Source organism: Bubalus kerabau, chromosome 15 (genome assembly GCF_029407905.1).
Source record: "Bubalus kerabau isolate K-KA32 ecotype Philippines breed swamp buffalo chromosome 15, PCC_UOA_SB_1v2, whole genome shotgun sequence".
NCBI classification, from domain to species: Eukaryota; Metazoa; Chordata; class Mammalia; order Artiodactyla; family Bovidae; genus Bubalus; species Bubalus kerabau.
Genome location: NC_073638.1, coordinates 75,049,999 through 75,072,433, shown reverse-complemented (window position 1 = coordinate 75,072,433; position 22,435 = coordinate 75,049,999). Strand labels below are relative to the sequence as shown.

At 47.4% G+C, this 22,435-nt stretch overlaps 1 protein-coding gene across 4 annotated transcripts in view; it reads right to left on the bottom strand.

The window, feature by feature from the left end:
• Positions 1-17,356: 17,356 nt before the first annotated feature.
• EXT2 (exostosin glycosyltransferase 2) overlaps positions 17,357-22,435 on the bottom strand; it is a 144,122-nt gene continuing 139,043 nt past the window's right edge. For 3 of the 4 annotated variants that reach the window (XM_055546930.1, XM_055546928.1, XM_055546927.1), the window contains one exon: positions 17,357-18,050. In XM_055546930.1, coding sequence (XP_055402905.1) covers positions 17,912-18,050 — 139 coding nt within the window. In that variant the 3' untranslated portion in view covers positions 17,357-17,911. Of the gene's footprint in view, positions 18,051-20,026; positions 20,563-22,435 lie in introns of those variants that run through there. The other variant, XM_055546929.1, reaches the window with a different exon arrangement.

The window sequence follows — 22,435 nt, the reverse complement described above, 5'->3', positions numbered from 1 at the left end:
GAGCTCCCCAGGGTGGGGGGCTGGGCCTAGGCCTTCTGCTTTCTCAGCTGCTGGGGTGGGAGGTACCCCGCAGCCTCTCCTGTGATGACTAAAGCAAGCTTGGGTGTGACTCTCTGGGCTGGCGGCATCCTCAGGAGCGCAGTCTCATGAAGGCAGGTACAGGGGAGAGTGGATGGCTCCGGTGGTCACTGTTAAGCCAATAAGCTAAAAGAGGTGGGGTTTCCTTTGCTCTTTGCCTAAAATCTCAACAGAGATGGCCACACAAAACCGGAAATAATGGGTGGCTGGCAGGCCCCCGGGCAGCCTCCTCACGCTGCCAGCCCCCCGAATCCTGCTGGGAACCAGTCTCGGCGGCAAGGCTTGACACTACGGTGCTGCTACCACCCTCAGATGCCGTCGCTGCTCCCAGGGCAGCGTGGGGAGAGGGGGCTCCGGGGACGCACCGAGAGGCTTGTCCCCGAGTCTTCAACGGCACTTGGAGGACACGGGCTTTGGAACTTTCCTTGAATTCTTTCCACTATACTTGATTCTTGGCTCTCACCGCCATGCCCCCAGCGTGGGGAAGCATGGCGGCCAGGTTGGTTCAAAGACACTGCCAGGGGGTGGCGGTAGCAAGCGTGAGGTGGGTCCCCAGTACACGTGGCCGCGGCCACATCGGGCCCAGCGCTGGTGTCCCCTCTGCCGTCTTCCGGCTGGGTCGACGAGAGGAACTCCTCCATGCAAACGACCACGAATCCTGCTTCTGCGGCTCTTCTCCCCCTGGGCTGGACAGTTCTGGGGCTTCTGGTCTGCTTGACGGCCTGGTGGGGACTGAGGATGGCTGGGCAAACGGGCCCCCTGGATAATAATCCATGACCACAAAAGAGAAAACTGGGAAGACAAGGAAAACTCCACTCCTCAAATTCCCGGGAGCCCACGTGACGTCTGTAAAGATGCTGGAGGGGGAGGAAAGGTGTCCCAGTCAACCAAACATTAACCCGCCCTGCCCTGTCCCTTCTTCCCCTGCACTTACACACACAGAGCTAGGCCTTTATACTACTGATTTTGAAGGACAGTTTTCAATGTCTAATAGTCTGTTTGGTGTGCAGTGGGTTGAAAAGAGAGCTGAGTGCTGGAAGGAACATGAACCTCAATCAATAATGACTGTTCTCCTTGTAAGATATTGTAACCCTGTATAAATGCAACTTTTCCTTTAGCTTAATGGCCTGGGGTGGAATATTAAAAATATATATGAAAAAGACATTAAAAATTCAGAAAAAAAAAATGTATAAAAAAAAGGAGGTCGTTCCATAAAGTTTTACTGCCTATACCACCATGTAACTACATTATAGCAAAATATTAAAAAAAAAAAGTTCTTGCCTTTTAAAGTAAGTTATTGCACTTACATCTTTGGGGGGAGGGGAGGACTGCTGGACTGCTGATGAGGAGGGGCGTCAGGGTCCAGGCGTGGGGCCGCGTGGAGCGTGGTCGCCGCTGCGCGTTCGCAGAGCGCCCTTGGCTGGGCACGGCCCACACTGCCCACTTGGTTGTTGTTTGCAATAAACTCCTTCTCCTTCCTCCCCTCAACTGGAACCTGTCTGTTTTGTTCCTAACTTGTGACAGATGAAATGTGATCAGAGGGGCCTCTGAAATCTCACGTTAATTGAAGTCGGCAAAAAATACTAACAGTGCCCTTTTGAACTGCTGACACAGTACAGAATGGATTACCAGGGCTAGATTAACAACAGGTGGCCGGCCAGGGCTCCTGCACAAAGAGGGGTGCATGGCCTGCGAGGGGCTGGAGCACCCCCCCCCCAGTCATCCCAGAGGATCTGCCTCCATGGCAGACAGGCAGCGGAGGGAACTCAGGGGCCGCCCCTGCGTCTCCAGCGCGCTCATCACGGCCCCTCAATATCACTGGTACCATCTGGGTTTCTGGGGTCTGTTCTGAAAGCGAGGGGCCAGCTAGGGCATGGAGGTCAGGGTGGGGAGACCTGGCTGCTTGCGACAAATGGTGCAGGACAGGCTTCCAGGAGAGACAGGTCTCTGTCCCAGCTCTAATGCTTAGTGGCTGAGACAGCTTGCAGGAGGTAAGGCCCGGGGATTTTTTAAAGCAAAGCACTAATATACTAATTATAAAGCCAAGCTGGAGGCCTGGATTTTGCTATGCAAGAGGTGCTTCCTTGCTTTCCAGCCTAAAGGTGACTCAAGCAGTTAGTCTCCCAGGGACCCCTCTGTATGCTGAAGGGGAGGCATCCTTGTTTGCCTGACCGTCAGCTCTCACATCTAAAGGAGGGGAAGAAGCCTGTCTCTGTCCAGTTTACCAGTTCATGGGGAGGTATGCGTGGAGATGGCCCATGCCTGGGCTTTGTAAGCTGATGTGGCAATACATGAAGGGCTATGATTATTCCCGGGAGAAAGACATCACCCTCCGGCTACCAGCTCTGAGTCCAACATGAAACTTTTTTTCATCTTCTCTGACTATGTAAATGCTGCTTTCCTGGAGCCACATCTCAGATTTGGTACCGATAGGGGAAGCACTCTGACTGAAACCACCCATCCTGGCTAGGAATCATCTGCGAGAGTTACTTCACGACAGGAGGTCCTAGTAAGGAACATGGAACTAACAAGCCATCACCAACTGCAAGAGTTCTGGAAAGGTCCAAAGGAGCTGCCACCTGTCCTGCCACCGCCCAGAATCTTTCTCACTGGCATCCAACTTGGCTGAGCAATGCATGTGCCACCAGGAAGGACCTGAGTCGGAACGATAGGCCAAAGACAACCTGGAAACTAACCCCATCACCATAAAACCCGAGACTGCGAGCTGCATGGCAGAGCAGTTCTCCTGGGTTCCCTTACCCTGCTATTCTCCACCTGGGTGCCCCGTCCCAAGTCTCTTGCTTTGGCAGCACATGTGTCTCCTTGGACAATTCATTTCTGAGTGTTAGACAAGAGCCCACTCTTGGGCCCTGGAAGGGGTCCCCTTTTCTGCAACCGTACCTCTAGGGTAAGTTTTCATTCACTATAGACCCAGATGGCTTTAGGTTGACTTGAACTAGGAACTTGTTTTTAAAAATGACCCTTGCCCTCTGACAGGGTCATGGCAGCTCTTGGACTCTCCACACCAAGTCGCTGCCAAGTCCCAAGGTGGGAATGGAAGCAGAGGGAGAAATTTCTTGTGCATGGGAAGCCGCCTGCCTGAAATCCTTGCTTAGCAACCCCAACAGTATCTGGAGTCCAGATGAGTGCTCCCGCCAAAGGGCAGGATGACTGCCGGGTCATCTGGTCCTCCCTGGGGACTCAAGTAACCCATTCCTGGGATGTGTGCCTCCAAGGAGCATCGCTGAGGAGGACACTCCCCTGTCAGCAGGGTTTCTTGAACATCGGCTGTGGCTCAGCCCTTCCCTGTCTGGGTGCCAGGACCACTCATTGCTCCCCCAAACCATCTGGGGCCTTTCACTTGGCTACAATGGTAGACTTGCCATCTGTTTCCTTAGAATGCCTGCGCCCTGTCACCAGCCCACTCTACCAGGAGGACTCCTGGTCATCCTCTGTGGCTTCCTCCTAATAAGAATGTGCTACGTGAAGTTCTTCCTTAACTCTATGCCCCGTCCCAACTTCCACCCCCAGGCCAGTGGTTGCGGCTCCATGCTCCCACAGAACTGTTTATAATAGTATCTTATGTATCTGTCTGACTGCCCCAGCTGCCTTCCAAGTGCCAAGAAAAGACAGGCCAATTCTGTTTGTGAATGAATCCTTCAGAAAATTAGTACATTGAGTAACTGCAATTCACTGGGAGAATGAATGGGAAGGTAGGAATGCGGAGAGGCTCTGTTTTTGGTTCAGGATAGGAAGAGGAAGGCTAGAGATGAGCCTGGTGTGAATTCACAGTCTCCGCTTGTCTGTGGACTCTGTCCATCCTGTTCCTCTAGGGGTCATATGCATCCCTGATGAGCCAAGGTCAGGACAGGAAGCCTGACCTCTTTAGTGTTCTTGGGGTTTGGGTGGCATGAGGCCAGCTCCTCGAGATGGCTAGGTGTTGTAATCTGAGAGTGCTCATCTCAGAGGTTTTCCCATTTATCCTTGGGCTCAAAGCCTGCTTTTCCCCATGTCATCCCTCGACAGCCCTCATGCTCTAAACCTTCCTTGCCCACCTCTGCTCTGCCTCAACCACCAGTGAATCTTTCTCACCAATCCCATTGTCCCAGGTCTTGCTACAAGAACAACTGCCAACCTCAGGGCGCCACAAGCGGGCTGCTCTGGGATTCAGCAGAAATCCTTGATTTGGCTGGTGGGGGTGATGCAGTAGAGGTGGTCTTTCTCCACACACACACACAGGCCCAGACTTGCAAGCTCAGCTGCTCAGGAACAATAGGCCCTCCGCAAACAGCCCGCCCCTCAGAACAGGGCTCAGAAGTGAGAAGACGCATGCCAGCTCCAAAGACAATGGGGTGTGAGAGTTGACATTTTCCCAGGAATTCTGTGATTCCAAACAGATTTTCTTTTTTTAGCTCAACACAGACCAACAGCCTTGAGGAAGGGCAAACTTCCGAAAGGAGCTTCGGTTTATGACCATGTGCATACCATGTGTTAAGGTGCTGCCTTAACTGTTAGCTGGGAGCAAACCCACTGTGGGGCCCGCACGAGATGCCCCCCAGAGCCCTGGCCAGGATGCGGTTCAGACAGCCCAGGGGCTACAGTGTTCTTGCCACGCCTTCCAAGGTTTCTCTTTTGGTTGCATCGTAAGCCCCTTGCCCATCCCTTCTTTGTCCTCTACCCACAGTGGATCTGTCATGTTTAGGCTCTGCGGGAAAAGGAGGAGCTCCTTGTTCCTATGACATTAAGGCCAAGCTACACTATGGAGAGAGAACGAAAATAAATGTGTGTATGTGTGTGTGTGCATGCTGGGAGGACAAAGGAAGGAAGGGAAGAAGGAAGCCCAAAGGCAGCCCACATCTCCTCTCCAAGACTGGTTTGAACAGAAAGCTCTCTCCAGACAAAGGCATAGAAAAGCACAGGCCAGGAAGCTGTGTGGTGAAGTGAAAGAGCTGGATTTAATGGGCTGACTTTGCAACTCCTCTTGGTTATCTTAGACAAGCCACAAAAATCCCGATTTTCAATTTATTCATCTGTAAAATGGGGTCAAACCAACTCTTGCCTGCTTATGTCATAGGAAGTGAGACAAGTGGTTATGAAATCCAAACGAGTTAAAATACTTGGAAATAATTAAGAGCTGTAGAGACAGGAGGAATTACACACGCTGACGGTTGGGAAGGGCCCGCAGAGTTGACTTGTATCCGAACGGCTAAGAGAAGGAAGCCAGAGATTGGGGTACTGTTTCACAAAAGTATGTCATCAGAATATAAAGCACCAGGAACCCTGAATATTCTATTTATGGGAATTGGGAAGGCGGGTGGTGAGAAATCTGGTGGTGAGCAGTGCATTGGTCTGTCTGGGCTGTTGTAACAGAAGAGCACACACTGGGTGGCTTAAATTACAGACATTTATTGTCTCACAGTTGCAGGAAGCTAGAAGCTCCGACCAGTGTGCCTGCAGATCTGGTTTCTGGTGAGGCCTCTCTCCCTAGCTTGTAGACGGCCACCTTCCCACTGTGTCCTTACGTGCTCTTTGCTCATGCAGAGAGAGAGCTCTGCTATTTCTTCCTTTTCTTCTGAGGATACCAGTCCTAATGAATTAAGACCTCACTCTTATGATCTCACTTAAATTTGACTACCTCTACATAGGCCCTATCTCCTCATCCCGTCACACTGGGGGTTAGGGCTTCTATATATGAGTTTTACAGAGGATATAATTTAGTCTGTAACAAGAAGACTGGCTGGTAGGTGTTAAATGGGTGAAGTTGCTGCTCTTCTCAACTTCATATCCCAAAGCATCTCAACAGGTCCCAGCAAGTTCCCAAATGAGTCCAGCAACCACTGGGCTTGGTTCCTTGTCACTTATCACCTAGGCTACTCCTAAGTAGTTATATCCCATTCCTGGTCCCTCTCTGCTCCCCCACCTCATCTGTGCTGATGCCAAAGTGGGAGTGCCTAAGACTAGCTCTGATCACGCTCCCAACCAGAACAATCATCTACAAAGCCTTCACACTGCCCACAAACATTCTAGCTCTTTTGTCTAGCCCTAAACCCCTATCCAGTGCCATAATTTGTAAAGTCCCAACCTCGAGTTCGTGCTCCTACAAATCTAGGGTATCGGCACACTTCCTCATCTTCTTGTTGCCTTTCACCCACCTCAGGACAAAGTGACTGCTCAACCTCCCAGCACACCCCTATCCACACAGTGCCTGTCTCTACCAATGAATTCTCCAAAGCCCACCTCACGTCTCACCCCTTCACCAAGTCAGAAGCGATCGCATGCTCCTTCCACAGCAGGGAATGTGCACAATTCACCCTCCACTGTTCAGTCTTACAGAGTAGACAGGACTACTAGGGACTTATCTCCTGTGTTAGTTTGATTATAAGGCAGAAACGGCTTCATTGTTTATCTGCAATATTTGGTAGAGTATTACAGCAAACATTTGATAAATATCAGCTGGATGGCTGGCAAATCTGCATTCCACATCAAAACACGATAGAAAACACTAAACAGAACTGGAGGCAGTTTGGACCCTGAGGCCCTAAGCAAACCTCCAGGTAAAGGAGGGAAAAGGGATGCTGGTCCATGACAAAGCAAAGGAACTGCGAAAGATGGCAGTTTTTAACTATCATTGAAAAAATAATCATCTTTATTGAGGTATTACTTAGATAAGAACGCATCAACTTTACATGTAGAGTTGGATGAGTTTAGACAAATATATATATATATATATATATATATATATATATATATATATATATATGTAACCATCACCAGGATCAAAATATAAAACCTTCTCCTCACTCCCAAAAGTTTCCTTGAGCCTCATCCCAGGCAAACTAATACGGGAGAGAAGCCCTTAAGGGTCCTGTCTACTGCGTAAGACTGAACAATTGAGGGTGAACCTCACCCTTCCCTGGACCACCAGGGAAACCCTGTATGTATGGAAACTATGTATGTAAAGTATGCACTCTTTCATGTCCGGCTTATTTGCTCACCTATTTTGGAAACACATCCATGTGTGTGTCTCAGTAGTTTATTATCTTTATTGCCTAGATGTATTCCATTGTATGGATATACCACAATTTATCTATGCACTCATCTGCTGTTTAACCTTTGATTTTTTTTCAGGTTTTGGCTATCATGAACAAACCTGCCGAGAGCATCTGTGTACAAGTCTTTGTGTGGATATATGTTTTCTGGGTTTTTTTTTTTTTTTTTTTTTTTTTTTAAAAAACTATTGAGATAATCATATGACTATTCTTTATTCTATTGCTATTGTGAATTACATTTTCAAATATAAAATACATTTTCAAACTTCATATTCTTTCAGATCAGATTAGATCAGTTGCTCAGTCGTGTCCGACTCTTTGCGACCCCATGAATCACAGCACGCCAGGCCTCCCTGTCCATCACCAACTCCCGGAGTTCACTCAGACTCACGTCCATTGAGTTCAGTGATGCCATCCAGCCATCTCATCCTCTGTCGTCCCCTTCTCCTCCTGCCCCCAATCCCTCCCAGCATCAGAGTCTTTTCCAATGAGTCAACTCTTCACACGAGGTGGCCAAAGTACTGGAGTTTCAGCTTCAGCATCATTCCTTCCAAAGAAATCCCAGGGCTGATGTCCTTCAGAATGGATTAGTTGGATCTCCTTGCAGTCCAAGGGACTCTAAAGAGTCTTCTCCAACACTACAGTTCAAAAGCATCAATTCTTTGGCGCTCAGCCTTCTTCACAGTCCAACTCTCACATCCATACATGACCACAGGAAAAACCATAGCCTTGACTAGACGAACCTTTGTTGGCAAAGTAATGTCTCTGCTTTTGAATATACTATCTAGGTTGGTCATAACTTTCCTTCCATATTCTTTAGCCATGTATTATCTTTTTTGTATGTTGATTTGGCTTGCTAATTTTTAAAAAGACCTTTGTGTCTATGCTCAGCAGGGCTTTAAGTCTGCAGTTTTCTTTTCTTGTAATATTTTTGTCTGGTTTTGATAACAGGGTAATAATGGCCACATAAAATGAGCTGGGACACATCTCTTTCTCTTCTATTTTCTGAAAAGAGTTTGTGTAAGATTGGGGTCGTTTCTTAATTATTTGATATGTCAGTAGACTATGTCAACTTAGGTTTTTCTTTGTGTGAAGTTTTAAATTACAAATTTGACTGCTTTAGTGGATATGGCTATTTAGATTTTTCTATTTCTTCTTGAGGTAGTTTTTATCACTTTGTGTCTTTCAAAGTTTGCAACTATTTCATCTATGTTGTAGATTTTATCAGTATAAAGTTTTCATATGTATTTCACTTCTAATATTTTTAGAATCTGTACCAAAGCTCCCTGTTTGATTTATGATACTGGTAAATTTATATACTCTTTTTTTTCCCCTTGAACAGTCTAAAGTATTTGTTGGTCTTTTCAAAGAACCAGGTTTTGTTTAGTTGATTCTTCTCCATTGTTTGTCCATCTTCTGTTTATTTCCAAGCTTGTCTTTATTCTTTCTTCCACTTACTTTGTATTTAATTTGCTGTTTTCAATTTTTTTAAAGTAGTAGCTTACATAATTGTTTTAGTTCTTTCTGCTTTTCTAACACTAGCCCTTCAAGAACAGATCTCTGAGCATTCCACCTGACACATTTAGACACATTTTCATTCACCTAAAGTTACATTCTAATTTGCTTTGTGTCTTTATTAACCCATGCATTTAGAAATATGTTATTTAATTTCTATTAGGGATTTCCCCCAGATATCAGTTATTGATTTAATTCCATTGTGATCAGAGAACATACTTGTATTTTCATTTCCTCTAAAACGGAGACTTTTTATGGTGCCACACACAGGTGCTGAATATTGTCTGTGCACCTGAGAAGAGTATCTGCTTAGTTATTGGTGGGTGAAGTGTTCCAGAGCTGTTAACCAGGCCAAAGCGGTTGACAGCATTATCCAGTCATCTCTCTCTTTCTGATTTTTCCATCCACTTGTTCTATCAATTAATAAGAGGGGAGTGCTGAGACATCCAAATATAATTGTGGATTTTTCTATTTTATTTTCAGTTGTCAATTTTGCTGTATATATTTTTAAGTGTTGTTATTTAGTGCCTACATTACTTAAAATTACCTGTTATGTCTTCTTAATGAACTGACACCTTTAACATTATGAATTATTCCTCTTTCTCCCTGAAAATGTTCCTGTGTTGAAGTTTATTTTGTCCTTTACTGATAAAATCACTTACAGTTCCTTGTGATTCATATTTGTCTAGTACAATTTCTTCTACTCTTTTACTTCAACTGTATTTTATAGTGCTTAACTCAGAGATAGCATATGATTGCCCTTGATGTTTAATTCAGAATGAAAGTCTCTTTCCTTTAATTATAATGTTTAGATCATTTACATTTAATGTCATTATTAACATGTTAGAGTTTAAGTCTAGTCTCCTACTTTTTTGTGTCCTGTCTGTTCTTAGTTTACTCTTTTCTTCAATCCATTCTTTCTGACTGAATATTTTTTATCATATTCTATCTCCAATATTGTCTTATTAGCTGTGCTTCCTTTTAAATTGTTTTTAGCCATTGCTTCAGGGTTTACAATGTGTATCTCTAATTCATCACAGTCTGTCTTGCAGATCTCTTCCTGGTTTTCTTCCTAACTCACTGGCAATGCCTCAATCTCCTTTTCTGGTTCCTCTTTTCTTCTCTCCCTGTAAATCAGGCCACAGTCCTCTTTGTCTCTACATATTCTGACTCTCTGGGTAGTCTCATCTAGTCCTGTGGTTTTAAATTCCCATCTATATATTCAGTGTTAACTTTCCCCTTAAGCTCTAGATATCTAACTGCTTAAATAGCAGTACCACTAGATGACCCAAAGACATCTCAAACTTAACCCATCCAAAGTGGAGCTCCTGATATCCCCTCACACTTCTGTCTTTACCCTGCCCGGTCTGCTCTACTTCACTGAGTTGTGTCACATGGTTACAACAAAACCTAGTAGTTAGCTGTGAATCCTGTTTTCATCTCCTATAACCAAATTGTTAGTAAGTCCAAAAGATTCTGTTCGCAATGTAACTCCTCACTTTCTCTGTTGCTACCATCCTAGTCTAGCTAAGCCTCTGCCATCTCTCTCTGTAACGCAGCCTCTCGATTTCCTTTCTTCCATTCTTGTTCTCCACATAACAGCTGAAATGATTCTTTAAACAAAAATCCCATTCGGATGCCAATCCCCTGCTTAAAACCTTCCAGTGTCTTCCCATCGTACTCACAATAAAAATCCAGGACCCTTCTGTCCTGCATGATCCCAACACAATTTGGCCCTAACTTACTTTTCCTGGCATCATCTCTACCCTGCTCTCCATACCCAATACACTGCAGCTACACAGGAGTTCCTGCTGTTCTTAAAACAAGCTGAGGTTTTTCCTATCTGAGGGACTTTATACTAGCTCATTCCTCTGTCTCCACTCCTCAACACTGAGATATGTGTTTAAATGCCACTTCTGACCAACTCATCTTAAATATCTCCTCATGGAGAAGACAATGCCAAGCCACTCCAGTACTCTTACCTAGAAAATCTCATGGACGGAGGAGCCTGGTAGGCTGCAGTCCACGGGGTCGCTACTAGTCAGACACAACTCAGCGACTTCACTTTCACTTTTCACTTTCACGCATTGGAGAAGGAAATGGCAACCCACTCCAGTGTTCTTGCCTAGAAGATCCCAGGGACGGCGGAGCCTGGTGGGCTGCCGTCTATGGGGTCGCACAGAGTCAGACATGACTGAAGCGACTTAGCAGCAGCAGCAGCAGCATGCTCAAGTCACTAACCATCTCCCCTTATTCTGCTTTGTTCTTTTCATAGCATTGTTTTACCATTTGAAATTGTATTCATTTACTTTTTTTGGTTGTCTTCCTTCTTAGAATGTACACTTAGCAGGAGCAGGCACTTTGTTCAATGCAGCATCTTCATAATTGTGAACAGTATCTGGCACATAATAAGTGTTCAATAAATATGAATCCATCACAAAAGACTTTTTACTTTTTAAGAGAAAAGGATCTTTAGGAGTCAATAGACTAAAAACACATGAGTAAAAATTCACTTTCTTCTGGTTCCATGTCTGAAAGTGAAATAAATCTGGTTGTTAGATGTAACTGCTCATGAATAGGCTATAGGTTCTGATTTGTTCATGCAAACATTTCTCTACTGAGTGACTTATCAGAATAATCCCTCCTGAGCAGTAGATAATGATCTTTAGCTCAAGTTCTGATAGACAATGCTGTGTCCTGCTCAGTCTCACTGGATATGTTTGATGCATCATCAAAGCCTGAAGGAGCTAGAAACCACTCCTGCTGCTGCTAAGTCGCTTCAGTCATGTCCGACTCTGTGCGACCCCACAGACGGCAGCCCACCAGGCTCCCCCGCCCCTGGGATTCTCCAGGCAAGAGTACTGGAGTGGGGTGCCATTGCCTTCTCCGAAACCACTCCTGAGGAAATCCTAATTCGGAACACTTCCTAGTTCCTAGACAACCACATAGCATATAAGACACTGCACTGGGCTGTCACGTTTCCATTCTGTCTCAGCACTGTCCCGCTGAGATGGTGCAGCCATAGTACTGAAGGGAACACCTATCTGTTATTAATGGATATTCATCTTATATCCAAGGTACAACCAGCAAATGGGAGATACTTTGGGAAGGTGGTGGTGGGTGGGGGGGGAAATCCTTGCATCTTCTGTGCCTTGGAGAAGATGCAGTTAACAAAATCTTCATTGGGTCAAGTTGTCAGTACATCAAACCAAACTGCTGACAAGAACAAGGCTGTATGGAGAGAAATTACTGGGACTATACCCAGAAAACAAGAACAGAGATTGGGCACAGGGTAGGCAGAAGGGAGGAGATGAAGGTAAAGCCCCTCGGATCTACTAGGTAGACTATTGGAAATCCTATAGGACCTGCTGCCACCAAAAATATACAATTTTCGTTAATTATCTCAATTGTGGCTGTTATCCCCTTAATGAGAAACACAGCTTTACTTCTAAGCAGGCAGTGAGGCTGGCAGAAAGCTGAAACCTGAAAATCAGCAGATACAGGGCTGCATACAGCCCTTACTATTGAAATGAAGCCACATCCACAACACAGGGGGAGGACTCCAAATAGCTTCAGGCAGCAGCCAGCCACACAGGGCCCTCACCAGGCACCGGGTGGACGCTCTCCGGACTAGTCAAGAGGCCCAAATCCCAAGTGCTCATTTCAATAACATTAGAAAATAAACACGGGGCTTATTTATAGCACAGGAAAGGCACTGGGGCAAAAGAGCCACTCATCTGGTAATCTACCCTGACGGGGCCAGATAAGATCCAGACCCCCAGGCTCTCTGGTAACAGGGTGAGCAGAAATAGGGGCCGGAAGAGGGCTGGCTGCCAGCACCACCAGGTACAATCTGGCCAGGGCTCTGGGTAGAGAGGGGAAGAGATCTGATACATCACTGCCTCTCACCCACCCGGGTCGAAGCGCTCTTGCCATCTTCAATTTCTGGTTGAGGAAAGTAAGGCAAGGGAGTAGAATCCCCCAAGGCCAAGGAAGGCCCAGGGCTCAACTCAAAGGAAGGCGCTATGAGAACGGGAAACAATGCTTGCGTCCTCTGGGCGCCAGCGAAGACGGTGTTCACGTAATGGACTCTTCCTGCGCAGTCAGGACTCAAACGTACGTGTGTGGAGCCCTAGGCCTCTGATGGACTCACACCATCTTACAGAGCCAAGAACTCTCACGGGAACCCAAGTTCCTGGAGGTCAAGACTGTGTCTTATTCCACTCTGTCTCAGACGCAGCACAGGTTCTGGCAAAGAGTACATTTTAATGAGTGAATGAACAATTAGAAAACCGAATGACTGAATTATTCCCTGATCTTGGTCAGTAACGAGTTGGTTGTTCTTCAGCTGTGATTACCAGAAAACCAGACATTCTTTGAGCTTCTTCTTGTGCATAGTAGTTAATGATAGAAGTTGGCAGCTGTAAATAAGAGCTCACATTGATACTCTGTGAAGGGAAGGCTCTGAAGGGTGGATGGAGTGGCTGGAGGCTTGGGTCCAAGACACGCAGATTCCAATCCCAGCTCCGTTGGCAGCTGTCTCCACAGGCAGCTCCCAAGATGCTATGGGTGAGCAGGTGCTTTGCTGGGGAAACCTCTTATCAGACAGAGCTGCCTGGTACCTCTCGAGTGGCACCCAGACATCCTTCCCTTTCCCCGTCTCTGCCTGATGGCTCTGCCCTTCAGGGAGGCTGGAAAGAAGTGCAACCATGGGCCCAACCAATTGGGAGCAGAAGAAAGGAAAAAACTCTACCCTACAAAGGCTGTTAAATTTGAGATGCCAGACACAGAGGTGGGTGACTCAACAATTTCTTGAAAAGGAAAGATGCCTGCAAAGCTGGGAGAGGGGGCAAGCTGCCCCATCACCTGCCCTGTGTTGGAAGCAGTGGTGAGCTGAACATGAAAAAGCTGTAGCACAATGTTGCCTAGACAGCCCACACCCTGTCCCAGGGAACCTGGACATCACAAAGCCTGAGGCTGGGGAGCCCTGACAGTCTATTTAATGGAGGTGGGAGAGAACCTGGACATCACAAAGCCTGAGGCTGGGGAGCCCTGACAGTCTGTTTATTGGAGGTGGGAGAGAGGCTGTGAGTTTCGTTTAGGATGATGTCACTGTTGTTTAGCTGCTAAGTCATGTCTGACTCTTTGCGACCCCATGGACTGTAGCTCGCCAGGCTCCTCTGTCCATGCAATTCCCCAGGCAAGAATACTGGAGTGGGTTGGAATTCCCTTCTCCAGGGGATCTTCCTGACCCAAGGATTGAACCTGGACCTCCTTCATTGCAGGTGGATTCTTTACCACTGAGCCACCAGGGAAGCCCTTAGCTTAGGAGAGGGGAAAACCTCACAAGTGAGAGCAGAATCTGGCCTGCCTCACTGTCCTGTCAGGAGCAGCTCAGTGAAACCAGTTCAGATCATCTCACCGGGCCTGGCTGGCAGAGTGGGGCCAAAAGCTGTCCCCGTTTCATTTAGAAGCAAACACTGGCCTAGCACAGGAGCCCTGGGGCTTGGGACAGCGCTCTGGGGTGAGGTGAGCAGCCAGCCTCCAGGGTTCACATGCCTCCGGACCCTCAGTGGAAAGCTCAAGTCTCTTCCAGAGCCTCCCTCGACGGCCGCTGCCTGCCAATCCGGTTGGCACTTCCACCAGGATGGCTCCTCGGGAAGTGGCTGAAGGGGCATGCGGCCACTTGGGTGTTCTCTGCCTCTGCCTCCCCGAGCCAGGGCTCCTCGGGGAACGGCGTGCTGCGGCTTCGGCTGCTGCAGCAGCAGATGACCAACGGAACTGGAGAAAACAGCTTACCCCGGAGCCGCCACTGGGAGAGCAGAGGAAACCCTCCAGGCTCAGGGAAGCTAGACGATGGGGAACCTTCGAGACCTCCACCCTCTTGGCCGGGTTCCTGTGATTGTAGAGCCAGGAAGAGTCCCCCCAGGAGTGAACCACTTCCCGACCCGGACTCTGCTTCATCGACTTCTTAATTCTACCACCAAGGGGTCTTGGACTTGAGCCCAGCAATCAGACCTTGAGAACTCGTAGCCAGGAGCCTGCGGCCCTTCAGTGGCAAGGACCCTCAGGGACCGTCCCAGGAGGAAGCCGAATCACAGAGCTACCAGCCACCCTTTGGCAAGTGAGAGCACAGAGGCTGGTGGCCTCTTCCAGCTCCCAGTCCTGGTCAGCACAGGCCAGGATGATGGCCACTCTCTCCAGAGGCAGCAGAGAAACTCCTAAAACCCACAAGCTGGAAGCATAGAAGGTTCAGCAGAGAAGCCAGAGTTCTGACCTTCACGATGCCGAGTAAGAAGAAGAGACAGGATAGCATCACTTGCAGGAAGGAACCAGAGAGTCTGAGGACAAAAGTGGATATTTTCCTCTTTAATTTTCCCAGAAAAGGAGGGTTTTGCCTAAACATGTGTGAGCTTTGCTAAAATACATCAGATAAGAATATGTACAGCTACCTAAACTTAACCAGCAAAAAAGGGTTTCCAACCTTGGCATTTGGAGAAGGAAATGGCAACCCACTGGATAATCCCATGGACAGAGGAGCCTAGTGAGCCACAGTCCATGGGGTCTCAAAGAGTCAGACACAACTGAGCACGCACCAGTCAACACTGGCATTCCACGCAGCCCGGCCCATCCCAGTTAGGTCCCTGGGGGCAAAGGCTAGCGACTTAGTACACACATGTGGGGCAAGGCCAGGGCCAGCTCAGGTTCGTCATCGGTGCAGGCCAGTACGATGCAATTCCTTAAAAAAGATTTCTTAATCTAAAACCAGCTGTTGTCTGTTGTAGGCCAGAACATGACATTTTAATTAGCATTATTGTTCCGCTTCTGAAACCAGAACCTATGGCATCCCAAGGGCAGATGATCCCGGCCCAAGCTTATGAGTGAGGCTTGCTGGTGAGCAGCTCAGAAATATACCTACACAGGACGGGGTGGAGCTCCTAGTCCCCTCTGAACCCATGAATCATGAGCATTTGCTATACTCTTGTCCTGAATTTTTCCCTGTGACCTGCACCCTCTCTCTTTTCCTAGGACAGAAGCTTTGAGGTTTGCTTTCAGTGCCTAGGACGTAATATTTATTCTAAATAATAATAAAAAAAAATTGTATGCTATGGTGCAAAATCTAACCCCCAATATTTCTGGGGGTAGTTTGGTACTCGAAATGGAGTTTTAATGCCCTTAGAAGACCAATGTCTTCTGAGAAGGTGATAAAGGCCCACTGGCTCTGTCCCCTTGGGCCCCCAATGACCTGCTACTGAAGCATTTCTCTTCCAGAATCAAAGGAATAATAAAGAGAGAGGGAGAGAAGGAGGGCGGGAAGGAGGAGGAGGAAAGGTGGCCCTTTTGAGAAGGGGAGCTGGCTTAGAAATCAGCCACTAATGCAGTGCAGCCGGTCGCCTGAAAGGAGCAGAGCGCTATTAATACATGCCGAGGGTGCGCGTCAACACGCATCACACAGTAGACAATGTTAGCACAGTTCTTAGATTTTAGCTAGAATTTAAATGTGAGGTCCTCCTCCCCTTCCACTTGCCCCAAACCTTGGAGAACAAGCAAGGGAACCCCTGGAAAGATTAGAGGTACTTGCCGTGTCAGCTACTGGTATCTGGGTGACAAGAGAAAACCCCTTTCTCTTGGTTTCTATCACATCACCCCCAGTACTACGAGGCCAAAATGCCTTCCCATCTCCCCTGCTGACTAGGATATAATTATTCAAATCAAAAGTATTGATTAAGCACCAGTGTTCACAGCAGCAACACATGAATAAAGCGCTGCTCCAGTGTCTGCAACTGCAAAATGAATGACCTGGAGATGCTATCTTATCCCTTCTGCCGAGAACAGCCTGCCATCCCACCAGGCCTAAATATGAAAGATCAGACTCAAGATTTCCACTTTCAATTGTGCTACTTCTGAAAATTTTCTTTGGCCTCTCAAAGTCCATGGGAACACGTTTGAAGTGATTCTTTTAAAACTGCAAGTCTGAAAACACCAGCATGAGACCAGCTCACCTCCATGTCACTCAACAGAACAATGAGTGGTGGTTTAGTGACTTGGACCGGGCACACAACTAAGTTTCAGTAATTATATCCATATTCCAAGCAAATTGTTATGTATTTTGTGTTCTGGGGACATATGTTATGGCTAAAGCCCAAACTGTGGCTAATCTTAATATTAGAGTCAGATAAATCTGTTTCGAATCCTTAACATCTAACATTTGCCAGAGTAGATTTGTTCATCAACTGAGCTTTAAGAGGTATAATTCACACATGTGCAGTATTACTAAATGCTGAAATGTAACGATTTAAATACACGGGCAACTATCGCAAAGCAGTTGTTATAGCAGCATTTAACATTAGCCAGAGCCTCCCTGGCTAACGTTAGGTTTATACCAAAAGAATGAGGGAAATTTTGGCATCCCCTTGGGACGAGGGTCACAACTCGCTCAATTTTACAATGTGGCTCCAGCAGAGCCACTCAGCGTATGGCTATGAGAGGCCCTCTGTTTTCCCCCAAGAATATCTAGATCTAATCAGCAAGCACAGAGACTCCTTTGTAGGTTTGGGGACACTAAGAATGTTTGTAGTTGGAGGTTCTTCTCTGCTGGACACACATGGCACCAGACACGCCTCCCGGCCGACTGTCTTCCCAGACCTGGAAAGGAGGCTGGAGTTGAGGTCAGAAGATGCAAGTTACATACGCACAAAGTTCCACAGTCAATATTTAAGACGTAGTATGAAACAGAATAAAAAATAATTTTAATCATATCCAAAAGCCAAACCAAAGAGTTTCATGGAATTTATGGGTCCCAACTCAGCAGCTGGTGCTCCCAAAGCGTCAAATGCCACTAAGATGCTTGGATTGTGCACCAAATTCTGGGTGTGGCTCTTCCTCTGAAGAACTCATTGATGTGAAATAACAAAAAGTGAGAGTCAGGTAGCTCTTACATGATATCACAGATCTGCTGGAGGTTTCTCAGCAGTCTTAGAGCCAGGGACGGTTCCTCTCAGATCACTGTACTGGAGCTGGAAACACAGAAAGCCTGATCTGGCCTTCCCCTGGAGCCTGCCACAGGCTTCCACCTAGAGTTTTCAGAAAGAACCCATTAAGAGCATCGGAGGATGCCAGAGGTGCTCAGATGTCCTCCTGGGGCCACTGCTTTTCAGGCGAGGAGGTGCCAGTCTTCCACTCTGAAATCTGGGGGTCAGAGGGCTGGGGGGCCGAGTTCTCTTCCTCTGTCCGGCATTCGTGTTGAGACCTCCAACCAGCGGCCTGCTTCATAAGCTGCCGATGTTGGGGAAGCTCTTCAGTTTCTCAGGGAAGTCGTCTTTGTACAGGACGGGGTCGGCTCGGTGCTCCACCACCTTAAGAGGCATTGTCCCAAAGACGGAAGCAAACTTGTTGATGCACTCGGACCTGGGGGGTTTGGGGAGGGCAGTGGGGCAGAAGAGAGGGACAGGGGTGGGGAACAAAGAAAACGTTCAAGAGGCTGAGAGCGAAAATACATCGTATTCAACACTGGCCAGAGAAACGCAAGGATCCTCAACATGCTCCAGGGTTCTTCCCACAGCTGGGAGGCTATGGAGGAACAAACTGATCTGGGGGTACTCTATTAGTTCAGAGGGAGAAAGGGAACTAGGGATGCTGTTTGAGCTGTTCGAAGGCCATGGGCCTGCAGAGGTCAGAGTATCGTTCCCCTCCCCCTCAAATTCCAGTCATTCCTCCAGCTCCCTACAAGCAGGCCTCTAACCAAGGTGGATTAGTTGCCAACAAGCCTTAACCCCATCCCTGCCAGCTGAAGAGAAGGCAAAGGGAGGAGGCAAAGGGTTGGATCTTGGCTTCAGCTCGCCTGAGCTTAAAAGGGAGAAGGAAGGCTCTTACACGTGGGGCGATGGAAGGCACAGGAGACAACGGGGGCCGTGAACCTCAATTTCAAACAACACTTCAGGCATTCAACCAGCATCTATCGAGGGCTGTGAGTGGCAATCTCTGGGAATTATCAGTCCACTTCCATAAGCTCCTCTGTGAGAGCTGAAGTTCACACTGGACAGCTTTCATAATTGTAGTTGCTCTTGTGTTAGAATCAGCAGCAACAAGCAACTTAGCACCGCAGGGTGAGGGGAGGGTGCGGCCCCTCACCCCCACCCCGTGAGCAGCCCCCTCAGAGGGGAGCGGCTCAGACACATGGGCAGGAAAGGGCTCTGGTCAATCAGGCCGACTGAGTGTGACAGCGGGTGATGAGGACATTTCGGCGTCGGACCAAAGGGGGAAAACGAGCCTGCAAAGACCGCTTTTGAAGTTAAGGGACCTCAAGGATGGATTTCAGCGAGGTCAGTATTCTCTCTCCTCAGTCAGGCCCATGGCACCTGAGAACCGGTTCCCAGGGAAGGGCCGAATTTCAAGACACAGACTGCAAGGCTCTTCTGTCCTCCGAGAGACTGTAAGCCTTGCTTCAAGCTATTTCAGTCCACAGCTTTTATTTGAGTCCTTTGAGCTTCAGCAAGAAACCAATTAATAAAGAAGCCAGTTATTATCAATTCTTTTCTTGCACTTATTCTGCTGCTCAGAAGGTGTTACCATCTCACTGTGAGCTCTTCCAGCTAATAACATCACTGTGCCTGCAGCCACAGAGCAGCGGCACCTATCATTTATGCTATGTTCCGGGCTGTGTTAAAAGTGCTTGGCGTGCACTAGTTACTCACGTCTCCCCTCACAACAAGCTCACGAGGCAGGCCTCCTATCCTTCCCATGGCACACTGGGGAGACAGAGGCACTCCACAGGGAGACTCAGAGACAGGACCAAAGCCAAATAACCGGAAAGGGCAGAGCCGAACCCAGGCACTCTGGTTTCTGAGGCTGAAGTCTTCACTATGAGATGAGACACATTTATTTATTATCATTATTCTAGGGTCCAAAGAGAGAAGCTGGAAATTAACAACTGTTAAGCACCTATTGAAAAAGTGAAAGCTGGTCACACAGTCGTATCCGACTCTTTGCAATCCCATTGACTGTAGCCCTTCAGGCTTCTGGCTCCTCTGTCCTTGGAATTCTCCAGGCAAGAGTACTGGAGGGGGTTGCCATTTCCTATTAAGTACCAGCTAATTTACATCCATGACCCAGTGATTCCTTTAAGTATTCCCCTCCATAAGCCCGAAGGTTTGTGTGGTTTGAGAGATTTGGGCTGAGAGAGGCTAAGGGACTCTCCCAAGGACCCTGAGCCGGAAGGTGGTGGAGCTGGGTTCAAACCCAGGCTTGCATTGGTAAGAGAGGCCTGGGTCTTTCTATCACATTCTACAATGGCCCACAGATCACTGAGCTCCCCTCCTGTTGGCAGTCTTTCGAGACCCAGGAGGTCGCAGTCTCAGGTTCCAAAATGACAGGAGACTGGGGAAAAGACTGAGAGAGGTTTTAATAAAATGATAGGAAGCAAGCACCGGCCAACAGCTCTTCTCACCTTAAATTACAGGGTCAAGACAGCGGCAGACTAAGTCAAATCTCCCCAAGGTCTCACTTTTGACAGTTGTTCTGCCTATAAACACGGACAGATTCTTGTAGTTTCCAGTGATTCTGCTTGTAGACTCTGGCCAGCAAAGCCCAGCCGTGCCCAGCATAGGGTGCCGGCGAGCATGGATGAAAGAAGAATCACGGCTCCTGGCAGGGGCTGGTGGCTCTACGGGCCCCTGGGGAGCACCGAGGACAACATCTCCTCTGTAACTAGACCAGCCAGCCGGGCCGGGCCACAGGCGAGAGGCGCTGGGGCTCAGGCCAGCTCGGCTTGCTGACAGCTGCCCCCGGCTGACCCAGGCTACTGAGTCCTCCTTTCTCTCCACGCAGCCCACCCTGGAGAAGCAACCGCCGTGCTGAATGGTACAAGTCCTCAACTGCCAGGTACCGACAGTGTCTCCTACCTTCGTTTCATGCAGGGGACCTGGGGTGGGGAACAAGTTAGGGTAGATTATGAGTCAGGCTGGTTGCTGGTGGGTCTACCTGAGTTGTTCTCTTGGGGGTCCAGCTACTGTGTCAGTAACTGTTCCCCTAGCTTGGTTTTCTAACCAACAGATAGGCTAAGAACGGCCAATGTCTATCTCTGAAGTGCTGCAAGGGCCGGGGAGAAAAGACTAATGGCTTTCTGTTTTCCTTTCAAACTCATACTATTACCTAAAGTAACAAGGAGCTTGAGGGTCAGTGCTGGGGAAATTGGGAAGCGAACTAACCTTGCCAGGCCCCAGGGTACAGACTTTCCTACCACTGATACAAAAATGCTCAATAAATATTTGTTGAACTCCTGAATGGATACAGTAATATGACAGTTAATATATCTATTTTCAGAGATGAAATGATTGCAAGTTCAGGATAAGGTAAGTCAATTTCCTTAAGTCAGACAGCTAATAAGTGGCTAATTCATAATTTGAACAAAGACTGACCTGAATCAAAATACAACGTTTGTTTCTTAAATCAGCATTGTTTGTCTGCCATATTGTCTTGACGTGGGTAAAGCTACTGGGCAAAATGAAATTACAAAATCTTCTTTTTCTTAAATTAACTAATAGCAGGACCTGGAAATGGAGGAAGGGCAGTAAAAGTACTCTCCTCCACAGCTGACATTTCTGATCCCAGACCCCAAACATAAGAATAAATAAGCTTACTGAAGCACACAACTCAACACAAGGTCAGAACGTGCAGAGCGGTTAACTCCTCTCGCCGTTTTGTGCAAAAATGCAGATTCCGCAAAGGGAACTATTTCAAAACAAGTGAACAATTCTGCAGTTGTAACTCCATCTCTTGGCCTATCCAGTAGGGCTTAAATCATATCCCCCTCCCACCCAACCTAAGTGTCTTATTTAATAATTCAGTCATTTAACCTTAATCCAAATAGTTTTGCTCGCAGTTTCTAATTAATTCAAGATCGATTTCCTTCTGTTCTCCATCACGTTTCTCCGAAGGGGAGCCCGCTGCACTGACTGCGTCCTCACTGTCAGCCCCCGCGCTGCCGCCCTCCAGCCCCTCACCCTACGCATTACTTTCTCCCAAGTCTCCAATGTTGCTGGCGCTGGAGGCCCTGGCTCTCTCCTGGCCTCTCTCTAGTGCCTGCTTCTCTCTCGTCAATTACTCTGTCTCCTAACTGTCTGAATTTCTCAAGATTCTACCCATAGCTTTTCTTCAATCAATTGTCATCTCTGGACGGATGCCTTCCAAATCTCCATCTTTGTTTTAATCTTTTTCTAAAGTCCTCGTTCTATATTTCCAACTGCTTGCTCTGTATCTGTATCTGCATATACACAGGGTAAGAGCGCAAACGCACCTGCCTTATTGCTCTCCAACTTGACACACCATTAAAATCTCCTGGCCTCATTAATTACACTGTGAAAGCTACAACATCCATGTCCTCCCCTCCCCTACTTAGCATCCCTCCTAATCATATTATATCCACCCTTAAAGGTACTACCATTCTTCCTATCTCAGTCAACTCCTCCATGACCTCCCCACACCATTCAGCTGGACATCAAATGCTAGCACATTCTCCTTTGGGAGAAAAAAGGGAAAAACCGTGTAATTTACTTCAACCCTTCCTCTCCATACTCAACTTAGTTCAAGCCTTCTAACTGTTCTTCTTTCTTCTATCTCACCCTTATTTCATTCTATGCACTCCTTCCAAATCAATCTCAAAACAATACTCTAATCAAACTACTTCCCTATTCACAAACCTTCCATGGCTTACCTAGAGAAAAAAGCCCTTTGGCACTGACAGGCCAGGATGTTCTGCTCTAACAGAACCGGTTATCTTGACTGCTTGCCAAACG